Below are 23,976 nucleotides of genomic sequence, written 5' to 3'. Positions count from 1 at the left end.
TGTCCTAGATGCCGAGGCCATGGGGACCTTCTACATATGATGTGGAGGTGCCCAAAGCTGTTTCGATATTGGGAAGGAATAGCAGAAATTATAAACAAAATATTTGGGATTAAGCTGGACCTGGACCCTAAAACCTGTATACTAGGATACAGGAAAATGCCGGGCGAACAGAAAAGTACTATGCTTGCAGTTATACGCTGCTTATTTCAAGCGCGGAAACTGATAGCACAGAAATGGCAGTCCGAGAGTGCACCTCTTGTGAGTGAATGGACCCAGGTTATCAATGATTTAATATGGAAGGAGAAAACTGTATATATACGTAGAGGAAACCTTATAGGGTTTGAGAAAATATGGAGGCCGTGGCTGAACGAAATAGGGTATCCACCTGATCAACAATAGTAGTAGAAAGAAAAGAAGGGAGGAAGGAAAGGAAAGAAAGAAAAAAGAAAGAAAAGGGTAAAGCACAAAGCAGCTTGAAAACCATGGAATACAGGTTTGAAAACTAGTTTAGAGATAATAAAGATAAACCTAGAAAAGAGGGATACTAGGAGAGGGAGGGAGGGAGGGGGGAGGATGGGGTAAGGAGGGAGGGAGGGGTTGGGAGAAGAGGGGGGGGTAATAGAATGTGGGATAAATTAATACAGGAAGTGTGAATATGTATAGTGGATAAGATTAACTGTTGTGTATATAAGCTGTTTGTTATGATATTTTGTACAATGGGAAAAAAAAAAAAAATACAACAGTCTATATGCCTTAAGTAAATCAACCTCACAGTGTCATCTCTGAGCCAGCATCTCAGTCTAGAAATTAGATGCCGACACTGGACAGTCCCTAAGCAGAGAAAGCACAGTCCTTCATTGGGATTAAATGGGTTGTAAACCTTCAAGTTTTTCCCACCTTAATGCATACTATGCATTAAGGCAAAAAAAATCTGGCAGTGACCGGCCCCCCAGCCCCCCTCGTTTTACTTACCTGAGCCCTGGAACTTGACCCACAGGGACCCTGTCTCTCTGCCCGGGGTTCTCGGCTCTTGATTGGATAGACTGATAGCAGTGCAGCCATTGGCTCCCATGGCCATCAATCAAATCCAATGACGTGGGCGCCGGGGCCGAGTCCTGTATTCGGCCTCTATGGATGCAGAAATCCGGACTCGGGAGCATGCCCGAAAGGTAATCCCCCGGGAGAGTGCTTCTCCTAGGGGGTTACCTAATGTGGGGAGGAGCCACCGAGGGACCCCAGAAGGCGAGGTTCGGGGCAATCGAGCTGCACAATCAGTTTAAGTACTATGGGGTTTTTTTTGTCTGCATTTTTTTTTTACGTAATAGTTATGAGCACACATCCCCTAAACATAAAAAAAAGTATTTGATACACTTTAAAAAAAGTTAAATGTATTTTAAAATTCTCCTAAGTCTGACTCCCTGAAATCTGACCTGATATTACCTTCCCACAATGCCTTGCAAAGCAGACTATCAGAAGAAAAATCTAGCTCTCTGGCATCTCTGAAACTCTTCTACTAAGGTCTTCTGAACCTTCTTTTGATCAGGCCATAATTCTCATGAAAGAATCTTGCTTTAGAAGAGCAGACTATTAGTAACCAGACTTTTTATACAGGGCAGATCACCTCCACAGTACACCTCTCGTCTCATCTCACTGAATGGAATACCTAAATCCAATTACCCTCTTTTCAAGATGTCGTTATCTAACATACTTACCCAACAATAACCTTGGCTGCTTAAGCCATTTGTTGAATAAAAGATATCAAAATGAAAAAGGTCTGTTAAATAAGACTATGGCTGGTATTGCGGCCATACACCACTCAAATTTTGGCTGATACCTGCTGAATCAACTGAAACTGCATGGTCCTGCGGCCATCACAAAAGCCAAATTTTTCAAACCAGTTGAATGACCTGGGTGGAAAATTTTTGGCCAGGCAGTGACAGCATCCAATCAGATGCAGTCAATTTTTGAGTATTCCGCAATCATAGGTCCCAATGCCTGCTAAAACCAATAGCCAGCAGGGGAAATTCTTTCATTCCCTCTATTTAGGCTGTTTTCACACTACTCTGCCACAAAAACATGAGTTTTTGATGCATTCCCAGCGCGTTTTCTGGGAGACTAGTATCCTGCATGCACCTGTGAATCTTAGACATGTGACTTAAAGAACGCACCAAAAACGTAGCGCAGGTGCGTTTTTGCCACATTTTATATGCGTTTTCTATTCATTTTCGTTTCAATATGGTTTATTCTGTTTTAACATGTAGTCAACATGCAATAGTTCTGCCTAGGCAGGGGCTAGCTTTGACATTTGTAACAAGGGTTAGCTGGCGTGTTAGCAAAAAGGCCACAAAAATGCATTTTCTATTCATTTCAATAGGGAGCTGCATTTGTTTTTGCACATCAAGGAATTGGTAGGCTGCAACATAATAAAGGTTTGCTTTTGGGTTTAATACCACTTTAAACTAGCTGCTTCCAGACTTCAGCAGGCTTTCAACCTTTACATAGTGCTGAAGATTATTAAAGTCTACTGAAGCCCATTAGTAGCTTGTTTAAAGTGGTTGTAAACCTCCACGGTTTAGGAGATATTTGCAAAAGAGACAGGCACCGATGTCTATGGCGCATGCGAAAGACAACGGCGCAGGCGCACTATAAAAACCTGTAGAAAACAGTGATCGTGCCATGACTGCTGGCTCCCGCGTGCATGTGCGGGAGGGATATCATCGCGGCTCCGGCCAATCACAGCAGCAGAGTCACAATACCTGGAAAGAAGAGGGTGAAAGATGGACGCTTCATGGAGGCGAGGAAATTGAGGACATCGCAGGCTTCAGTTTCAGGTAAGTGACACATAATGGGCTACTATGTGATGCATAGTAGCACATTATGCTTTACCTTTGCAGGGAAACAAAGAGGAAGTAAAACCCATCAGGGTTTACTTCCTCTTTAAGACCCCTTTCACACTGGGGCGTTTTTCAGGCGATTTGGCTTTAAAAAAAATCACCTGTAAAGCGCTTCAAAGAAGCCTCATCTGCAATCCCAATGTGAAAGCCCGAGTGCTTTAAGAGCCCTTTCACACTGTCAGTGCCCGAAAAACGCTTGTAAATCGCTGCTTAAACTAGCAGCGCTTTACCAGCGTTTTTTGTGCGCTTTTAACCCCTGCTAGTTGCCAAATAAAGGGTTAAAAGTGCCCACAAAACGCTTCTGCCAATAGCGCTTTTCAGGCACTTCCCATTGATTTCACCTTTCCAAAAGCGCTGCAAAGAAGCTGCTCGCAGGACTTTTTTTTGACGCCCTGCCAGCGCAGTGCCTCAGTGTGAAAGCACTCGGGCTTTTACATTGGGATTGATGTTGCGGCTTCTTTCAGGTGCTTTTTTTTTTTAACGCTAAAGCACCTGAAAAATGCCCCAGTGTGAAAGGGGTCTAAGTAACAGTGAGCACTACCATTACGGTCCCCGTTTAACCATCCCAAACAGAATGTTGCTTAAAGTGGTTGTAAACCCTCACAGACCACTTTTTGCTACAGGTAAGCCTATAATGAGGCTTACATGTAGCTACCCAGGATATCTCCTAAACCTGCACGGTCGCCCTATTTGCACGTGCCGTTTGCTTCAGTGAGTGTGCCGCTACCGTCGGCTCCTGCGCGCATGTGCGGGAGTGACTTCATCGCTGCTCCAGCCAATCACAGCGCCGGAGCCGCAATACCCAGAAGTAGCCCCTCAGAGTGATGCCGGCCGCTGGATCGGTGTATGGGCACCGCAGCGAGGGCTTTGATCTCAGGTGAGTATTACATAATGAGCTAGTACACTATGCATACTAGCTCTTTATGCCTTTATCTTGCAGGTGTCAGTTTAAAAAAAAAAAAAGTGGGTTTATAACCACTTTAAAAAGATTAAACACAGACTTGAATTTACATTGCCCCTTCTATTAGTGTATGTGGATGATGGCACTGTAATTATTTTAATAAAATCATCTAAGTAGCTGTTTCTAACATACATCTGTGACATGACCCAGATCTTCCCCAGCCTGTCTGCAGGGAAACATAAGAAGGAGGAGCTGCTAGTCTTCTGCTGCCAGTCACTGTTCAAGGTAAAAATAAAACGCCTTTGGAATACAGAGTGAAAAAATTTAAGTTGTTGTAAAAGATTTTTTTTTTTTTAAATAACAAACATATCTATACTTACCTGCTCTGTGCAATGGAGGGGAAAAATCAATGCGTACATTTTTTTTTTACCTTCATGCAAGGAATGCATGAAGGTCATAGTTCCAGACAGATAGGACACTTGATGCTTTTTTTGGGACTATTGACATTTATACAGCAATCATAGCTAAAAATAGCCACTGATTACTGTATAAATGTCACTGGCAAGGAAGGGGTTAACAGTAGAGGGCGATCAAGGGGTTAAGTGTTCCCTAGGGAGGCGGTTCTAACTGTAAGGGCAGTGTAGTGATTGGGAGTAGAGAGACATCGCTGTTTCTAAATCACTAGAAAAAGCAGATCTCTCTCCTCTCCCTGACAGAACGGGGGATCTGTTGGTTTACATTGACAAATACGCAGTTTTCCCTCTCTCAGGAGCAATTGCGGGGTCCCCGGCAGACATCAGGGCCGCCGGGCACGAGCATCAGCTCCTAGTACACGTGGCGCACCTGCTAAAGCCATTTAAAGGGACGACCTACAGCTACGTATAATGACAGCGGCTGGTTGGCTAGTGGTTTTTAACCACTTCATGCAAAACGATGTACCCATACATCAGTACTTGGACGCTAAATACCGAGGTTATGGCAGCAGCCAGTTGCCATAAGCCTGGTATTTTTAGGAGCGCTGTGCGTTTCTCTTTATGATAAAAGTGGTTTCCATGGTGGATCCGCCACAAGATTGGTAGCGGGAGAGGTGTCCCCCCCCCCCTCCCGCCGCGCTCCAGTCGTCTCCGCCGCTTACTGGACCCACTGGTAGTGGCGGAGACGATCGCGTCCTTTCCCGCGGATGCCTGGCTGCCAAGTGAGGGAAAGATGGCTACCCGCTCGGCTCCATAGCTCTTAAAAGGAGAAATTTTTAAAAGTTTTTTCCAAGTTACCTTTTTTTAATATTGCATTTTAGTGTAAATATGGGATCTGAGGTCTTTTTTACCCCAGATCTCACATTAAAAAAGGGAGGTCCTGTCATGGTTTTCTTCTATTACAAGGGATGTTTACAGTGGAGGGGTAAGCGTCACGGTTTGGGGGATGTTTTCTGCAGCAGTAGTTGGGTCTCTTACAAAGCTACATGGCAGAATGAATGCAAATGTTTATCAGAACCTTCTTCCAAAACATGCGGTTCCTTACCTATAGTCATCACCCAATCAGCCAGCAATTATCATGCACGACAATGCCCCGTCACACAGCATAACGGGTAAAGCAGTTCCACAAAAACTGGCAAGATGTTAAGGAAAGGGACCGAGACCCCCCCACAATGGTGGACAATTGGAGCTATTGGGCTCCCACCCGGAAATGGATGTATGTGAAACAGTATCCAGCCAAGGACTGTGCGTTTTTGCCCCAGTGTCTTTTCTGGGTGGGAGCCCATTAGCTCCAATTGTCCACCATTGTGGGGGGTCTCTGTCCCTTTCCTTAACATCTTGCCAGTTTTGTGGCCTGTTCTATCGGAGTGATCCTATGGGAAGACCTCAACGGGGCAGAATAATTACTGATAACTACCCTGGCTTTCCATCGTGTTTTTAAAATGGGATGTCTTTACAACAAACTATTTTGAAAATATATCTTACAGTTGTACATATTCCCTGAAGGAGGAGATTTAGTTTCTCCGAAACGCGTAGGAAATTTGAAATAACTTATATATGTACAGATTTTACCTATACATTCCTTGTTTCATATATACCTTTCTACATTTGTTTTTACTTTTTTCAATAAAATTGTTGTTTGAATCTTTGAAAAAAAAAAAAAAAAAATTGTGCATAGTTATTGTACGTTCCTTAAAAGTCCACCACTAGGGGTATCTTAAAAGTTTTGTTCCAAATTTTGAATGTGGCACACAAAAATTGTAAAATTATTGTCTCCCATACATTTCTTTTTTTTTTTTTTTTTTATTTGGCAGATTACAGGCGTGTTTCTGCTTTTTACATCGGTGACCTTTTGATCTGTACAAAATCGTGGCAAAAAAGGTGCGACTTTCTGCCTGAAAACGCTACGCTTTACGGTGTAAATGAGGCCTAAAGCCTTTGAAGGAAAAACGGGACCCTTCCATACATTTGGGCTTCTATTTGCATATTCACGTGAGCACGTCTAGTTCTCAGAATATAAAATAGGAAATTTGTCCTACTTTACAAAATGTCCGAATTTACAAAATGACCCCCCCACCCAGAAAGTTGCCAAAAGGTGGCAACAGAAAAGGGGGGGGGGTTAGGACTTCAGACAAGCGGAGCTTCCCACTTTGGGTGGAGCTCCACTTTAACCACTTCAATACAGGACATTTATACACCCTTCCTTCCCAGACCAATTTTTAGATTTCAGCACTCACGCGCTTTGAATTCCAATTACTCAGTCATTCAACACTGTACCCAAACAAAATTGTTGTAATTTTTTTCATACACATAGAACTTTATTTTGGTGGTATTTAATCACCACTGGGTTTTTTTTTATTTATTTTTTAAGACCTAAGTGAAAAAAAAAAAGAGCGAAAATTTTGCTAGGGGCGTCCACGAGCGCCGTGCATGTGGGCAATACATGACCGGCTGTGATTGGACACAGCCGGTCACATGGTAAAGAGCCATTTTTTATTGGCTCTTTACATGGATCTGGGATGGGCTGTGTCCGAGGGACATACCTCATCCCCGATCGCCATGCTGCGGGCCCCCGGGGGCCCTCAGGAGCGGCAAAAGACAGAGGACGTCATATGACGCCAACCCAGGAAGGGAGATCCCAACTGCAGACCTCATATGACTATAGCCCAGTAATGAAGTGGTTAAAGTGAGTATTAAAAAGGCAGAAAAAGTTTTTTTACTTTAATGTATTATCTGCATTAAAAAAAAAAAGTTAAAAACCTTCTACAGGCAGCTTCCCCCCCAACCAGAACCCCCCCCCCCTATACTTACCTGAGCCCGATCTCGATCCAGCGATGTGCAGAAGAGCAAGGGCCTCTCCCCCTCCTCATCGGCTCAGTCATAGCAGCGGGGGTCATTAGCTCCTGCTGCTGTCAATTACAGCCAGTGAGAAGGGAGCGGGGGGGGGGGGCAGGGGCAGAGTCACTCTCTGTTTGTCAATTGACACACACAGCGGGGCTCAGGAAAGAGCACGCACGAGTGCCCCCATTGCAAGTGTCTTGCTATAGGAGCACTCGGCAGGGGAGACTCAAGAAGAGGGGAATTGGGGCTGCTATGTGTAAAACCATTACAGAGAACAAGTATAACACGTCTGTTACCAAAAAAAATAAAAAATAAAGTATTTATAATCACTTTGTAGCCAGTGCGAATATATTTTTTAAAAGAGACCATAATTCTACTAGGTTTTTTATTTTTTTCTTTGCAGTCCTTAGAAACCATGTTGAGCCTGCCCCAGCACCTACCATTGACCGCTTTGGCATAAAGAGTTTACAAGGAGTGGAGGGCGAGAGCTGGTGGTGGCGAAACTCTGCTGCGCCGAAAAAAGGTCCTGGATGTGAGGGCCACATGAAATGGCCTGGTGGGCCGGATTCGGCCCGTGGGACTTGTGTTTGACATAGAGCATTAATGGGTCTCTGCAGAGGAGTGAATTAATGCATGCTGTCATCTCTAAATCACTATGCTTTATGAAATGCTTTCACTGTCTGACAAGAAGCATCAATCCAGAGCATGTGAGAGCACACAGAACTGTAATCAGGAGTCAAAATTTACCAGTTGCTTTTAGCGCATCCCTGGGGATGCCAAGGATTTCCCTTTCATTGAATTCAATGGGAACAAATACAAACTAATGCAAGCAGGTTTTATAACACAACACAATGATGCTGTATGAATGTTTCCTATTCAAAATGCTAACCATAACATACAAAGCCATCCACAACATCGCCCCCATCTACATCACCAACCTCATCTGCATATATCACCCAAATCGTCCCCTCCGCTCCTCAGAGGACCTCCTGCTTTCTAGCTCCCTTGTTAGCTCCTCTAATGCTCGCCTTCAAGACTTCTCCCATCCTCTGGAACTCCCTGCCCCAGTCTGTCCGATCAGTCCCTACCCTGTCCATCTTTAGGAGTTCCCTGAAAACTCATTTATTCAGGGAAGCCTATCCCACACCCACCCCCATCAAATCATTCTCTGCAGCTATTACCTTTTGTACCACCCCCTCCCTTTAGAATGTAAGCTCTACGAGCCGGGCCCTCCTGTACCTTTTGTATTGTACTGTAATTGTGTTGTCCCCCCTATACATTGTAAAGCGTTGCGTAGAACGTTGGCGCTATATAAATCGTGAATAATAACGCATCTAAAATGTGTTTTAAAGCAGAAAACGCTGGCAAAAACATTTTTTTTTTTGTTTAAAAAAAAAAAAGAGAAACTATAACTAGCTAAGCGGAAAAGGAGGTCTGTATTCAGATCCAGGTTTAACTAGCTGTCAGAGATGGGATGGCAAGTGAGGTGGTGGAGGTGAGGCTCACTGTTCCTTTTGGCAAGTAAAAGCTGAAATAGCTCAAACACAAGACAGCAATCACACAGTCCGGAGGTTTCCAGCCAGGTTGGGTGATAATTTCCTGTCTATAAAAAGGCCAGATATCACTTGGGAAGATCAGAGAACTTGTCCAATTGATATTGTTTGACCCCCAAAATAAGCATCTGCCCTACATTTTAGATCTTTCCCTGAACCTCTTAGCATAAAACAAACAGCTACATCCACTACCATCTAAAGTTTATAGTCAGCCACTGTGAGGGTAAGAAGGTCTGCTTTGCTTAGAAAAGGTGATTCCAGCAAGAGATTCCAGATAATCTTTGGTACAAGCTAAAAATCCCTTACCAGGTATACATTGTTGGCCAGGACATTCATGCCCAAAATGGCCGAGAATGTGCCTATAGGATTATTCTGAGTCCCGGAGGAGAATGCACTGGAGGGGTATGACACAGTGCTTATAGCGGAGGTCCACCCTAAAGTGGACCTTCCGCTCATTGGAGTCCTCCCCCCCTCCGGCGCCACAATTGGCACCTTTCAGGGGGGAGGGGGTGCAGATACCTGTACAGTACAGGTATCTGCACCCACTTCCTGGATAGCTCTCTGCGGAAAGGGGCGTAGATTACGCCCCTTTCCGAAAGTCCCCCGCTGCCTGCTGGGAAACACACAGATCCCAGAGACAGCGGGGTCCATCCTCATTGCGCAGCGCGACTCGCGCATGCGCAGTAGGGAACCGGGAAATGAAGCCGAAAGGCTCCACTTCCTGATTCCCATACCCAAGATGGCGGCGGCAGCACCCGAGAGACGATCGAGAGATCGGCTTCGGGTGCCGACATCGTGGGCGCGCTGGACAGGTAAGTGTCACTATTTTAAAAGTCAGCAGCTGCAGTATTTGTAGCTGCTGGCTTTTAAGAAAAAAAAAAAAAAAAACGCGCACTCCCGGCGGATTCCCGCTTTATGTACCTTCCACCATGTTCTGGATTCTTAGGCTAGCCATAGATTTTATGCAATTTTCCTTCCTTCAACCAAAAGAAATCGCTCGATTGCCCCCATCAACACTGTCAGCGTTGATAGGGGAATCCCTCCTGCTATGATATATTACTTTGACTATTGGTAGGAGCAAAAAACATGGACTTTAGGAGGCACAGATTTCAGATAATACATTTTCAGATTTTTATAAAACATGATTAAAAATAACATTGTTGGCATAACATGTTAAAACTAAACATGGTGTATCATCTACATGACTCTCACCACCCAACACAACCAATTGTTACCACAGTACAAAAGGTGATGATAGTTGGAGGAAAAAGCTGGTTGGTGGTAGAGGCGTGATGAGGAAACTCCACATGCTGCGCGCGCTTAGACGCTTCTTCAGGAGCTTGTAGTGATATAGAATGTAAAAGGCAGTATGTATGGGCAGGCCTGGCAGACACATCCACCAATCAACGGCTCCATATGCCTTAGACGGTATACAACGCCCAATCCCATTGTATAATACTTATGACACGGGTGGTCATCCTGAACTCATCAGCCAAACTAAGGAGCTTACAAAGATAGACAATAGTACCATACACTTGTGAAGAGGGATGGTTAACCATATATCTATAGAATCCACTTTTAAGTGTAAGATGCCTATACACAACGATCACCACTGGTGGCTATAGCCTCCAGCAGTGATGTACTTCAGCGCCGGTCGTGGAAACATTGCATACTTACCTACATGTTACAAGCTTGTTTATCCGGAATTTTTTAAGCGTAAACCCCCTTTTTTTTTTACGATAAATATACCAAACGGTATTACACCATGTGCAGTTCTCTTTTTTCCCATGCACATCATGGATCATTGTACCACTTGATGTGGTTCACCACAAGTTTTGGAGTCTGTGTCTTGCTACCGGGAACCTTTGAGGAATATCGGATGGGACCTACCCTGCTTACAGTGTCCTGTGGTGGATTTCATTGAGGTTCATCCTCACCAATGCCCGTTTGACACAACTGCTATATAGTACACGCGTGTCCATGGTCTCTGGTAAGCGTGCCAACTTTATCACTTTCTACTGCACTTTTTGGGATCAATATTTAATGAATTTCCCTGTACACACCAAGAGAGACTTTCTATAACTGTTTATCCTTTGGCTTAGCTACCTCTTGGTGTCTCAACATGGATTTGGACTTTTGAATGTTTTATGATCTCTGTTAAATTGACATTCACCTTTTAAATTTATTAATTTACTTTCATATTCACAATTTTGAGTGCTACACTAATTTGTTTACATGTTTCAGTACAACCAGCATGCCCATAGATGGATCGAATGAACCATCCGTCTATGACCAGCTTTAAATTTTACTGGGGAGCAGAGAGTGACGAAGATGAGCTCATCAGCCTGCTACGTCTCCTTCCAAAGGAAGTGGCTGAATGACACTGGACACCATTCAGCCAGAAAGTGGGGCTGTCACCACCGTGGAAAGAGGATGATGAGAGCAACACTGGAACATGGAAAAGGTAAGTAGGGTATTAAAGCGGGATTCCACCCTAAAGTGGAACCTCCGCTGATCGGATCCCTCCCCCCCTCCGGTGTCACAATTGACACCTTTCAGGGGGGAGGGGGGTGGAGATACCTGTCAAAGACAGGTATTTTCACCCACTTCTGGGCATAGACTCCCGTGGGAGTCTACGCCATTTCCTGCCCTGCCGCGCTGTCTGCTGGGACACACACGGGTCCCAGTGACAGCGCGGAGATTTCCTATTGCGTGGCGCGGCTCGCGCATGCGCAGTAGGGAACCGGGAAGTGAAGCCGATTCACTTCACTTCCTGATTCCCTCACCTAGAATGGTGGCGGCAGCAGCCGAGAGCCGAGCGATCGATCGGCCTCGGCTGCCGGCATCGCTGGAACCCGGGACAGGTGAGTGTCCATTTATTAAAAGTCAGCAGCTGTAGTATTTATAGCTGCTGGCTTTTAATTTTTTTTTTGGTGGAATCCCTCTTTAAGAAAATGGAATTAACACATAGAAGAGCAAAACTACTACAATCCTTTAAAAAATAAAGCTGGGTTTGGGTTTTAAAAAAGGTATACTGGAAAAAATTTTGAAAATACATAGTTGCTATTTCTCAAAATATGGTCCCCTTGACTGGAGTACAATGGATTGAAGACTGGAATACAACTAACAAATTAAACTGGACTTTCACTCTAAACACATTATAATATCCAGTGGTGGCATATCATACCCCAAGCTAGGTCTTCATGGCTTCCTAACCCCTTCCCTCATTCCCCTTCTCCAACACCCTTCTGTTCTTTGCTGCCCCAATCTCACCTTGAATTCCTACTGTGTAAATCCTTCCCTCCCTTCTGCCATCTACCCACCCTTCCTTTTTTCAATCCCCCTCAATATACCCCTGCCTCTACAACTCACTGGAGACAGAAGTCCCAGCAACTTCTCTGATAAGCTCCACCATCGACCTTCCACTTCAGGAAATTTGTAAATTCTGTATAAACTTGTATTCTATTTTGGATGCTTTGCCTATGTATTGCACATGGCACTGATTGTGCACACAGCACTAATAAGGTTTTCATTACAGGTTTGCATTCTTTTAAGCCCCTGATTAGAATTAGCCTGTCTATGTTACGCCCCTTGTTACCATAAAAAGTACAATTGTAATATTAAATGTCATAGCTACGTAATCGTGTATAAAAAAAAAAAAAAAAAAAAACCTGCGGTGAATAAACAGAACAGTTAGGCCTCTTTTACGCAGACTGTCCGTTCAGGTCCGCATGTCAGTTTTTTAGACGGACCTGAATGGATGCTCCATAGACTTCTATGGAGCGTTGGATGTCAGCGGTGACACGTCCGCTGACATCCGACCCGCTCCTATCCAAAAAAGTGTGATGGATGAAAAACCTACTTTTCCATCCGTCTGCGGATCGGATGACGACAGACTCTACGGTCTTCACCCGACCCCCGCATAGGGGAGAGCAGCGCTCTGACAGGTCCGTCCCTGCACAGAGTGTAGAGATGGACCTGTCATCTGCCTGCTCAGCAGGGATCGATGGATCGATCCCCCGCTGAGCAGAGCGGGCTCCGTACACGGACACGTCTGCGTGAAGAAGCCCTTATTTGGAAAGATGCTAAGTGTATCTTGTGTCTGTACTCTACTGCAGTAGTTATTAATTTGGGACCACTAATCAATATGAGGATAGGATTTGTTTATTATGTGCTGGTTTCCAGATACAAACCAGATTTCGGTTAGCAAACGTGCCGTCATAGCTCACCCTATGTACTATGTGCTCTTCAGGGTATCCTGAACTTGTTCTGATGCTTGTTATATCACTATAAATGTATGGAAACCACAATTAAATTTCCATAGAAGGGGAAAAAAAAGAAAAAAAAAATGTATTTACTGAAAAAAAAAAAAATATATACAATTTCTCTAAAGTATATATAAATATATCTTTGTAGGACTGCTTGTGCCAAGCATAAAAACGGCCAATAATAAACAAAATGTGTCCTATGTGGAAGAGGAGGCCTTTCATTGTCAGATACTTTGTTCGGGTTTTTTATTATTTGTGCATCAAATGAAATCTGTAATAAAAGTTATTGAAAATAAAAAGAAGATTACATTTTAATAAAGCTTTTCTCCGCATGGAGCTTTCTGAGACGTAGCGAGTAATACATCAGTAAGCTTCTGTTTTTATCTAGAGAGTTTAACTGTTTTATTACCTCCTCTTTTGCCACATCTGCTCGAAGGCATCAGCAAGCTCCACATTGGTGATCTCTTCTGAATCTTGGAATTTGAGGAAGCCATTTCCTCCGTGACCTGTGTGAGTTAGAGGAATGATTTTAGCACCCATGTCTGTGTGTACTGCAGAGGAGGTTCAGTGACCACACACAGGTTCATCATACAGGCACATGAAGCAGCGTGGTTCCGTTTGGCCAGGTCTGCGATCTCTATGGTAACTGCAGATTTCAGTATATACACTAATAAGTGGTGCTCAAACTTGCTGGTGTGGTATACAGGCGGAAAAATTATTGCAGACTCCAGGAGCCAGTTAATCCAATATCACAGGCAGATGCAGCTTTTAAAAGAGACTTTTTAGAGTTTAATCTAATCCTCCCTCATAAGTGACAGTTAAATGGCAGAACACAAGATTTCATGCCGTCACTCACTGTAACCAAGCCCACCTTTATTTTTCTTGGACGGTACATAATAAAATACCCGATAAACAACCCGAGCACAGTGCATATAAGATGACGAATGCTCCGACATGCTGCCTACTGCTTAAACTGGTATTAAACCCAATACCCAAAATAGGTAAGATATTGCACTTCACCAATCATTAGATGTGGTGGCTGTCTTCATTTTCTTTTTTAGGCTTTTTCACCTGGTCATCTGCCCAGTAGCAAACCTCCTGTATTAGAGTGCCCACACTCTGGATGAAGGAGCACAGGGGACACTTTTGGCTTGCAGCGTTGTCAGTCTTGGGGGGGGGGGGTGTTAGATGGAATAGCAGATTTGGACACTAACAAGCTGAACTCCAGTTAACACTTTATAAACAGTTACAGCAAACAGTTTTTTCTTTTAGACCCCTTTAACACTGGGGGAATTTTGCAGGCACTATATCGTTAAAAATAGCACCTGCAAACCACCCTAAAACAGCTACTCCATTCACTCCAGCGTGAAAGCCCTCGGGCGGGTTCTACCCATTGAAATCAATGGGGCAGCGCTGCTATACAGCCGTTGTCCTATCATATAAGGTCCCCCATCGGATAGTGTCCGCTGTGTACTGCGCATGCTCAGCACACAGCAACACAGATTCCGAAAATAGCCGAGGATGAATGGCGCCTGCGCCGTGAGTCCAGGTTCTATCCCCACCATCGAAGTGGACATAGATTAGGAATATAAAAGAGGTGAGCGCAGCGAGGCTGAGCCCAAAGCATGGCGAGCAAAGCTCGCCCGCGAGGGGCCCTCTAACTTTCACAACCCTATGTCCGCTTGGATGGTGGGGCTACCACCTCCACTCACGGCGCAGGCGCCGTTCAGCTTCGGAGATTTTCCAAAGCTTCTTCTGCCCTGTACTGCGCATGCGCAGTACAGGGCGGACACTATATGATAGCAGGACACCATCTGCCAGAACACCTGCAAAACGCCGCTGTTGTGGGATTTAGGCGGATTTAAACCCTTTTCGGATTTAACCACTTTTAAAAATAGCGCCACTTTACCACTGATGCCCAGTGTGAAAGGGCTCTTAAAGGATAAAGGTTTTACATGAATAGATAAAAAATGATCATTGTAAGCACCCCTGCCAGTCATAAATGGTTTGTCTGACACTCTTAAAAGAGAAGTATGGGAATGTTTATTTTTTTCTTTTGAATCATATTTACCTAAGTGGATGTAGCATCTGTCCCCCGCCGGCTCTAAGAGCGAGCGATCAAACATGGCTGATCGCTCAGGGCTCCCTGAGCAGAGAGCTGGTGACAGTCAAAAAAAAAAAAAAAACAACCATGCCAGAAGAATGTACATAACATACAGGACATGCACCACTCTGGTTAGGCACATCCCTTGGGAACCCCCTCCATATCTCCATAGCATTATATATCCAAAAGACCACCAGGGGATAGATATTAAATCCTGCATCTCTATATTGAAAATGCAAAAATATGATGTTCCCAGAGATACACTGTGGGGGTGTTTTTCTTGATTGCTTCTTCAGTAGAGGTATGTTCATGAATCTGCTGTAGATGAATATTGTACATTCGCATCAGTCCCTGCCCTCAAGGAGATTACAATATAAAAGGTTCCTAACGAGCATTCATACATACACATATATTAGACCAACTCAGACAGGAGCCAATTAACCTACCCAGCAGGTCTTTGATGTGTGGAAGGAAACCGGAGTACCCGGAGGAAACCCACACAGGCACAGGGGGGAACATGTAAATTCCAGGCAGATAGTGCCATTGTCAGAATTCGAACCAAGGGCTCCTAGTGCTGCCAGGCAAACTGCTACCCACTTAGTGGCCCTGGATTCTGGTACATACAGACTAGGGAACCATGTAAAACACCAAAAACAAACAAAACATCCACTCCAGCTATTCCAGTGGGGCTAGAAAAAAATAAAAATAAAGTGTTGAACCAATACAATATGTTATCCAAATGATTTTGTAAGGCATAGAAAGCCACCTAAGGGATAGGATACGTTTTGTCCCCATGGGTATTTGTATTCTAGGAGGAATGGAACATGTCAAGCAGTACAGCCTCAGAAGAGTCTGTTGGAGGGAGCTGGATTTAAAATCAGTCCCCTGGTGGTCTTTTGGATACATTATGCTGTGGAGGGGTTCCTAAGGGATGTGTTCAATCAGATTACATATCCTGTATGTTATGCACATTCTTTTGGCACTTGCCATTGTTTTAATAAAATGATATGAATAAAGAATTGGATTGTATTATTTGTGTGTGTCCAATATTTCTTTTGGCGCTTATTCGCCTTTAAAGTGTAGATAAAGGCAGCTTAAGGCTCGGTTCACACAGGATGCGGCACGACTTGCAGTGCCGCGACCTGCCGCGACCTCAGCGGCGACTTGCAAAATGACTTCTGTATAGAAGTCAATGCAAGTCGCCCGAGGTCGCCGCAAAAGTAGTACAGGAACCTTTTTTCTAAGTCGGAGCGACTCGAGTCGCTCCTACTAGAACGGTTCCGTAGTACAGAACGGGGGCGACTTGTCAGGTCGCGGCGCGGCAAGTCGTGCCGCGTCTGGTGTGAACCGAGCCTAAAGCGGTAGAAAACCTGCAATTTTTTATTTATTTTTTGTAAACAAAAAAAACTGCAAGGCAAAGGCATAATGAGCTAGTATGCAGAACATACTAGCTCATTATGAAATACTCATTTTAGTACGAGGTGCAGGTATCTCCCCCGATCCACACTGAGGGAACTGACATGTTGCCTCGGCGTGTCTTCCAGGTATCGCGGCTCCGGTGCTGTGAGTGGCCAAAGCCGCGATAAGTCACTACCTTGCACGCGCGCGGAAGTCTTTCCCGGCAAGGTCTGGTAGTTCTGTCGGATCTTCAGCTGGGCCTTAACACTGCATGTGTAGCATGGCGTCAGCGTATGCATAAAAAGTAAATATCTCCTAAATCGTACAGGTTTAGGAGATATTCATTTTACCTACAGGTAAGCCTAATTATAGGCTTACCTGTAGGTAAAAGTAAAAAAAAAAAAAAAAAAAAAAGAAGAAGGACTATACAACCGCTTTAAAATAAAAAAAATAAAAAAAAAATAAACGTAGTATATGTACCTGCTCTTTGCAGTCTGTTTTGAAAATAGCAGCCCAATCCTCCTCTTCTCGGTTCCCTCCCTCCTGCCGAGTGCCCCACAGCAAGCAGCTTGCTACAGGGCACCCGAACAGGCTCACTCCAGAGCCACTGCTGTGGGTGTCCATTCACACATGGAGTTTGGCTTGGTTTGGCCCCACATCCTCCTCATTGGCTCACTGGCTGCGATTGACAGTAGCGGGAGCCAATGGCTGCCGTCTCGGCCAATGAGGCGGGAGAGACCTGGGAGAGCCGAGGCTCCCGTGCTCAGTGCTGGAGGAAGATCAGACTCAGGTTAAAAAAAAAAAAAAAAAAAAAAAAAAAACCTTCAGCTTTTACAGCCATTTCCCACTAGTATATGTTCCTCTACCAGGGAGATGGTAGTTTGTAGACACTATAACTTTTGTGCAAACCAATCAATATACGATTCTCTTTTTCTTTTTTTACCAAAAACATGTAGTAAAATACATATTGGCTTAAATTTATGAAAATTTGATTTTTTTTATTTGATGTGTTGTATAGCAGAAAGTAAAACTATTTTTTTTCTTCAAAATTGCCTTTTTTTTTTGCTTAGAGCACACACAAAAAATAAAATAAAACACAGAGCTCATCAAATACCACCAAAAATGACATAAGATTTTTTCAACTGCGCAATTGTCAGTTAAAGTAATTCAGTGCTGTATAGCCAAAAAAATGGTGATGAAGGAGAGGTAAACCTTCCAGTGGTTAATACAAAAATGTGTGAAAATATAGCTGAAAAACAGCAGCTAAACAAACTCCACGCCACTTATACAAATGTAAAAAGATAAATAAACTAATAGTCAGTGAATCAAATAAACTAAGTGAAACACTAATAGCTGCTCCCTAAAAACAAGAGAAAAAAACTTGTCGTGCTGAAAATAAGGTATTAGTAGAGGCGCTAAAAAAAATTATAAATATGAATGTCAATTACAAATGCGAAAATTCATAATCATAGAACACCTCAAGTAATAGACAACCTATCACCATGAATAAAAAAAACAAATAGTTGCAAAGAAATGGATAATATAGACAATAGAAAAGAATAAATAAAGTCCCAATTGGATACTAGAAAAACAAAAAATATATCCACAGTCCAAGGCAGTGATTCATTCAGTGAAAAACGTCTGGAACTCGAGGCGGTACCTAGTCACATTCGTACACGTACAGTTCCGGACGTTTTTGGTTGTCGGCTGTTTCTTGGTGGAACGCACGCCCTACACAACGAGGAACTACGCATCCATTACGAAACGATGGTTTTAAGCGAGCAGCCCCAGTGCCAGGTTGGGCACCGGTTTATGTAAGCAGCCATTTGGCCTTAGGTTTTTTAATTTATTTTTATTATCAAACGGTGTCACGCTATGGATTTTGTTTGCTCTCCTTTTTTTATGACCTGTCTGAATCTATGAGGAGAAGGTTTTTTTCCCATAAGAGGTCCACCTTATTCCATGTGAGCAGGGAATTCACCTGCATAAACCTATTTGACTATCTTTTTAAATAAAGTAGTCAACAGCATCTGGTAAGAAGACAACTTTACCTTCACATTTGGGGTGTTTTCTGTGTCCAAAATTTTGGTGAAGGGACGTGTCACAACTTTGTAGAAGATTTCAGCCGCCTTCTGGCATATGGTTTTAGACGGAGTTTTTCACTGAATGAATCACTGCCTTGGACTGTGGATATATTTTTTGTTTTTCTAGTATCCAATTGGGACTTTATTATTTTCTATTGTCTATATTATCCATTTCTTTGCAACTATTTGTTTTTTTATTCATGGTGATAGGTTGTCTATTACTTGAGGTGTTCTATGATTATGAATTTTCGCATATGTAATGGCATTCATATTTATAATTTTTTTTTTTTCTAGCGCCCCTACTAATACCTTATTTTTAATACAAAAATGTACCTGTCATGTAGATAAGAACATTGCTTCTGTCATCAGAAAGGAGTCTTTTCAGTCGTGGGGTGCTGGGTGGCAATCTGCCAGTCAATACTCGAAGAAAATTCTCTACAGTCACCTATATTTGTAAGAAAAGAAACATATGTTTTTCAAAAGCATGCTATAAGATGTGTATACAAAGTAGATCATTTTAAATAAGTATGCAGCATTGGGGAGGTGAAGGAGAGGGAGAAGGCGAGGAGAAGGCGAGGGAGAAGGCGAGGGAGAAGGCGAGGGAGAAGGCGAGGGAAAAGGCGAGGGAGAAGGCGAGGGAGAAGGCGAGGGAGAAGGCGAGGGAGAAGGCGAGGGAGAAGGCGAGGGAGAAGGCGAGGGAGAAGGGAGAGGAGAAGGGAAGGGAGAAGGGAAGGGAGAAGGGAAGGGAGAAGGGAAGGGAGAAGGGAAGGGAGAAGGGAAGGGAGAAGGGAAGGGAGAAGGGAAGGGAGAAGGGAAGGGAGAAGGGAAGGGAGAAGGGAAGGGAGAAGGGAAGGGAGAAGGGAAGGGAGAAGGGAAGGGAGAAGGGAAGGGAGAAGGGAAGGGAGAAGGGATGGAGGAGAAGGGAGAAGGGATGGAGGAGAAGGGAGAAGGGATGGAGGAGAAGGGGGAAGGGATGGAGGAGAAGGGGGAAGGGATGGAGGAGAAGGGGGAAGGGATGGAGGAGAAGGGGGAAGGGATGGAGGAGAAGGGGGAAGGGATGGAAGGGATGGAGGAGAAGGGGGAAGGGATGGAGGAGAAGGGGGAAGGGATGGAGGAGAAGGGGGAAGGGATGGAGGAGGGGGAAGGGAAGGAGGAGGGGGAAGGGAAGGAGGAGGGGGAAGGGAAGGAGGAGGGGGAAGGGAAGGAGGAGGGGGAAGGGAAGGAGGAGGGGGAAGGGAAGGAGGAGGGGAAAGGAGAGGAGGAGGGGAAAGGAGAGGAGGAGGGGAAAGGAGAGGAGGAGAAGTGAAGGAGAGAAAGGAGAAGGATACGGAGAGGGGAAAAGGGGGAGGAGTAGGGGGAGGGGAGGAGTAGGGGGAGGGGAGGAGTAGGGGGGAGGGGAGGAGTAGGGGGGAGGGGAGGAGTAGGGGGGAGGGGAGGAGTAGGGGGGAGGGGAGGAGTAGGGGGGAGGGGAGAAGTAGGGGGAGGGGAGGAGTAGGGGGAGGGGAGGAGTAGGGGGAGGGGAGGAGTAGGGGGGAGGGGAGGAGTAGGGGGGAGGGGAGGAGTAGGGGGGAGGGAGGGACACCCCCCCTCACACAGCACACAGGAACAGAGCTGAAGCTGTCAATCACAGGCTGTGCCCTCCTGTGTTACCATTTTTCTCTTGGTGTCAGGCAAACGCTTCAGAAGGGAAAGATGCTGATAGCAGAGGAAGGAGGCAGCAGACAGAAATGCACACTTAGTCCTCTGGATTGAGACAATTACACGCTATAGAGGGATATGCTTGGATATGTCTGAGGTTTACAACCACTTTAACAATAAAAATAATCTACCTCTAAACAGCAATGGAAGCCTTGTCTGTACCCAGACTGATGGTAAGGCTTCGTAATGGCTTTTTTTTTGGTAGCTTAGCAATATGCCTATTTAATATGCGTCTTCGGACACAAAAAGCAGAAGTGGTGGGCGAAATGGCTGGAAAGATCCTATATAAAAAAAAAAAAAAAAAAAAAAAAAAAAAAAAAACACAGTAGACAGCTGGTGATGCTCATTGCTGTGTTTTCCAGGCCCGCGATTACGATAGCTTAAGACATAAAAACAAAAACTCTACAGTCTACTTCTAGAACTGGCTCTGCCAAGGAAAGATGTGGGCTCCTAGTGTACAGGATGAGTCACTAAATTTCAATGCTGAATCACTTCATCAAATGAAAATATAATTACCTATAGATGAAGGAGGCAAGAAACGTAGAAGGTTAACGCGTCATTGCAATGATGAAAGTCCGCACTGCGTCTTGATAATTAGTAATGAATGTAAGCCGGGTGAAAGCACAAAGTCGAGTTACATTCAACTCTTAAAGTGCTTGTCTGGGCAAAAGTAAAAAAAAAAAAAAAAAACACATTTAGCACATTTTCAGCAACATGTGCATATTTCCCAAAGTTTTGCCCCTTTAACCTCTTCCGCCCTGGAAGATTTACCCCCCCCCCCGATCGGAGAACTTTTTGCGATTCAGCCCTGCATCGCGTTAACTGACAATTGCACGGTCGTGCGACGTTGCACCCAAACAAAATTGACCTTTTTTCCCCAAATAGTGCTTTCTTTTGGTGGCATTTGATCATCTCTGTGGTTTTTATTTTTTGCGCTAGAAACAAAAAAAAAGCTACAATTTTGAAAAAAATTTATATCTTTCACTTTCTGCAATAATAAATATCCCCCAAAAATATATATAAAAAAAAGTAATAAAAAAAACCCACACAACATTTTTTTCCTCAGTTTAGGCTACATATTTTTGAAAAAAAAAAAAAAATATATATATATAGGTTTGCGCAAAGGTTAGTGTCTACAAAATAGGGGATAGTTTTATGACATTTTTATTATTATTTTTTTATTAGTAATGGCGGAGATCTGCAAGTTTTATCATGACTGCGACATTATGGTTGACACATCGGACACTTTTGACACTATTTTAGGACCATTGTCCTTTATACAGCGATAAAATGCACTGATTACTGTGTAAATTACACTGGCAGGGAAGGGGTTAAACACTAGGGGGCGATCAAGGGGTTAAGTGTGTCCTAGGGAGTGATTCTAACTGGGGGCGGCAGGGGGTCTGGGCTACCACTCACATGACAGCGATCACTGCTCCCGATGACAGGGAGCAGTGATCCGTCGTGTCACTAAGCAGAACGAAGAAAATGCCTTATTTACATAGGCATCTCCCTATTCTGTGGCTCCGTGACAAGATCGCCGGGAGACCGGCAGACATTGAGTGAGCGAGTCTCACGGGCATCGGCACGCTGTATGCGGCGGGTGCGCGTGCGCTAGCCCCGCCAATTAAAGGGGACGTACAGGTACGCCCATTTGCCCACCGCTGCCATTGTGCCGACATATCGGTGTGCAGTGGTCAACAAGTGGTTAAAATGCTGTAGGTACAAAAACAATACATGTTCATCTGGCACAATTCCAGTGTGCTCTTCACTTCTTGTGTGAGGTGACATCTCAGCATCTGCTGCATTGGAAACCCAAGCAGTGTTGTCAGCCCTCACGGAGTTCTCTCCTGCTGGGAAGAATTGTGCGACTCAAGGTTTCTACACCCTGAGAAAAAGCAGGAACAATGTCCATTAAATGAGCAGTACATTTTTTGTAATTGTCCATAGAAAATTCGGATGTGGCAAGAATGTGCAGCCAACATTGCCGCAACTCTAAAAAATGATCCACATGGTGTCACTTTTTTAGAGGCGTTTGACAGTAAAGAAGCCTCCTCGCTGTCTGCATTAACCTTTAACCATGTAAATATCGGACCACTGCAGGGCAGCTATGGCACAGCCACATTCCCTTGAATGGGTTGGTTTCCGCTCTGGTACTGCCCGCCAAACACAGATAGGATGTATCATTTTTGTTGCAGCTGCAAAGCATTGCAGTTGTGGCATGTGTACAACCCCCGTCCATCTGCCTTTGCAGCTTAAGAGGGGGTGGTAAAAATGCAGCTCAACCACCTATTTTTTTTCTTACTGTGTTTATTTTTTATTTTGTCCTGACATATACTTTGAGGGCCCATTTACAATTAAGTGTTTTGTAGCACGAAGTGCCAAAAAGCTCAGGGAGAAAATAAAATTAATAAAAAAACTAAATTATTCTTCATGGCAGTGGTTGACATCTCCAATCCCCAGTCACCTGATGTGCAAAAAAAAAAAAAGTTTTGGAGCTACTTTTGCAGCTCGGCTCTGGCAGATTGGTGCGTTTTTTTTCTCCAAAGAAATGCATTTCATCACACATTATTGGAGTGTTTTGCTGTTTAACCCCCCCCCCCTTAGAGTTCCCCTTAAAAACCATACCAGACCAAAGAACCCTGTATGGATTTTGGGGGACCACACGCATTTTTATTTTTGCTATTGGGTCCCCCTTAAAAAAAAACAAAAAGAAAAAAAAACACCCATACTAGACCCAAAGTACCTGGCATGGATTGGTATGGTATGGATCGATTTTCTCTCAATGCCAACTCAAATACAAATATGCTAAAAAAACAAAACAAAAAAAAAAGTGCTGCAAAACGCCCCAAAAATTTCTCCATAATGCAAAGCTCAGGTGTGAATTCAGCCTAAATGCAACTTATAATGTACTTTCAGTAAGGACCTGCTATTATTATTAAACGTTACCTCCACCATCAGAAAACCCAACCTGAGAAATGCCATGCAGCCATCACGGCAATGCATGTAGCTTGGCAATGGCAAAAGGTGATGCAGGAGATCATCAGCAGTGAAATGCAACAGAGAAAAATTGTATTTTAAGAAAAATAGCAATTGTTTATAATACATTGCGATTTAGAAAAGGGCCATTTGGCCCAAGTGGCAAAGGACAGTAAAGCAGGCAGTCGATCCGCCTTTTTATTGCCTCCCACCTACCCACCCAAATCCTGACATTGCAGCAGGGCACTGCATTAGACATGCCCTGACTGCAATGCTTTACAGCCACAGCAAATTTAAGGTGGAAATTAACCAGGATCAGAACGGGATAGCAGCGGACATGTCCCCGCTGACATCCACCGATACATAGATATAATCTATATATCTCTCTCTCTATATCTCTCTCTCTCTCTCTCTATATATATATATCTATATATCTCTCTCTATATCTCTCTCTCTCTCTATATATATATATATCTATATATCTCTCTCTATATCTCTCTCTCTCTCTATATATATATATCTATATATCTCTCTCTATATCTCTCTCTCTCTATATCTCTCTCTCTCTATATCTCTCTCTCTCTATATCTCTCTCTCTCTATATCTCTCTCTCTCTATATCTCTCTCTCTCTATATCTCTCTCTCTCTCTCTCTCTCTCTCTCTCTCTCTCTCTCTCTCTCTCTCTCTCTCTCTCTCTCTATATCTCTCTCTCTCTATATCTCTCTCTCTCTATATCTCTCTCTCTCTATATCTCTCTCTCTCTCTCTCTCTCTCTCTATATC

At 43.9% G+C, this 23,976-nt stretch overlaps 1 protein-coding gene across 2 annotated transcripts in view; it reads right to left on the bottom strand.

Moving 5' to 3' along the window:
• PIGK (phosphatidylinositol glycan anchor biosynthesis class K) overlaps positions 1–23,976 on the bottom strand; it is a 223,210-nt gene that overhangs the window by 158,323 nt on the left and 40,911 nt on the right. For both annotated transcript variants that reach the window (XM_077450425.1, XM_077450426.1), the window contains exons 5-6: positions 18,850–18,961; positions 13,340–13,436 (exon numbers count right to left, since the gene is read on the bottom strand). In XM_077450425.1, the coding sequence (XP_077306551.1) occupies positions 13,340–13,436; positions 18,850–18,961 (209 nt within the window). The remainder of the gene's footprint in view (positions 1–13,339; positions 13,437–18,849; positions 18,962–23,976) is intronic.

The sequence above is a fragment of the Lithobates pipiens genome, unplaced genomic scaffold (assembly GCF_037356315.1).
Source record: "Lithobates pipiens isolate NorthernLeopardFrog02 unplaced genomic scaffold, aLitPip1_a1.2 Scaffold_23, whole genome shotgun sequence".
Classification (NCBI taxonomy): Eukaryota; Metazoa; Chordata; class Amphibia; order Anura; family Ranidae; genus Lithobates; species Lithobates pipiens.
The sequence above is the reverse complement of the archived record's forward strand: the minus strand, read 5'-3'. Positions and strand labels throughout refer to the sequence as shown.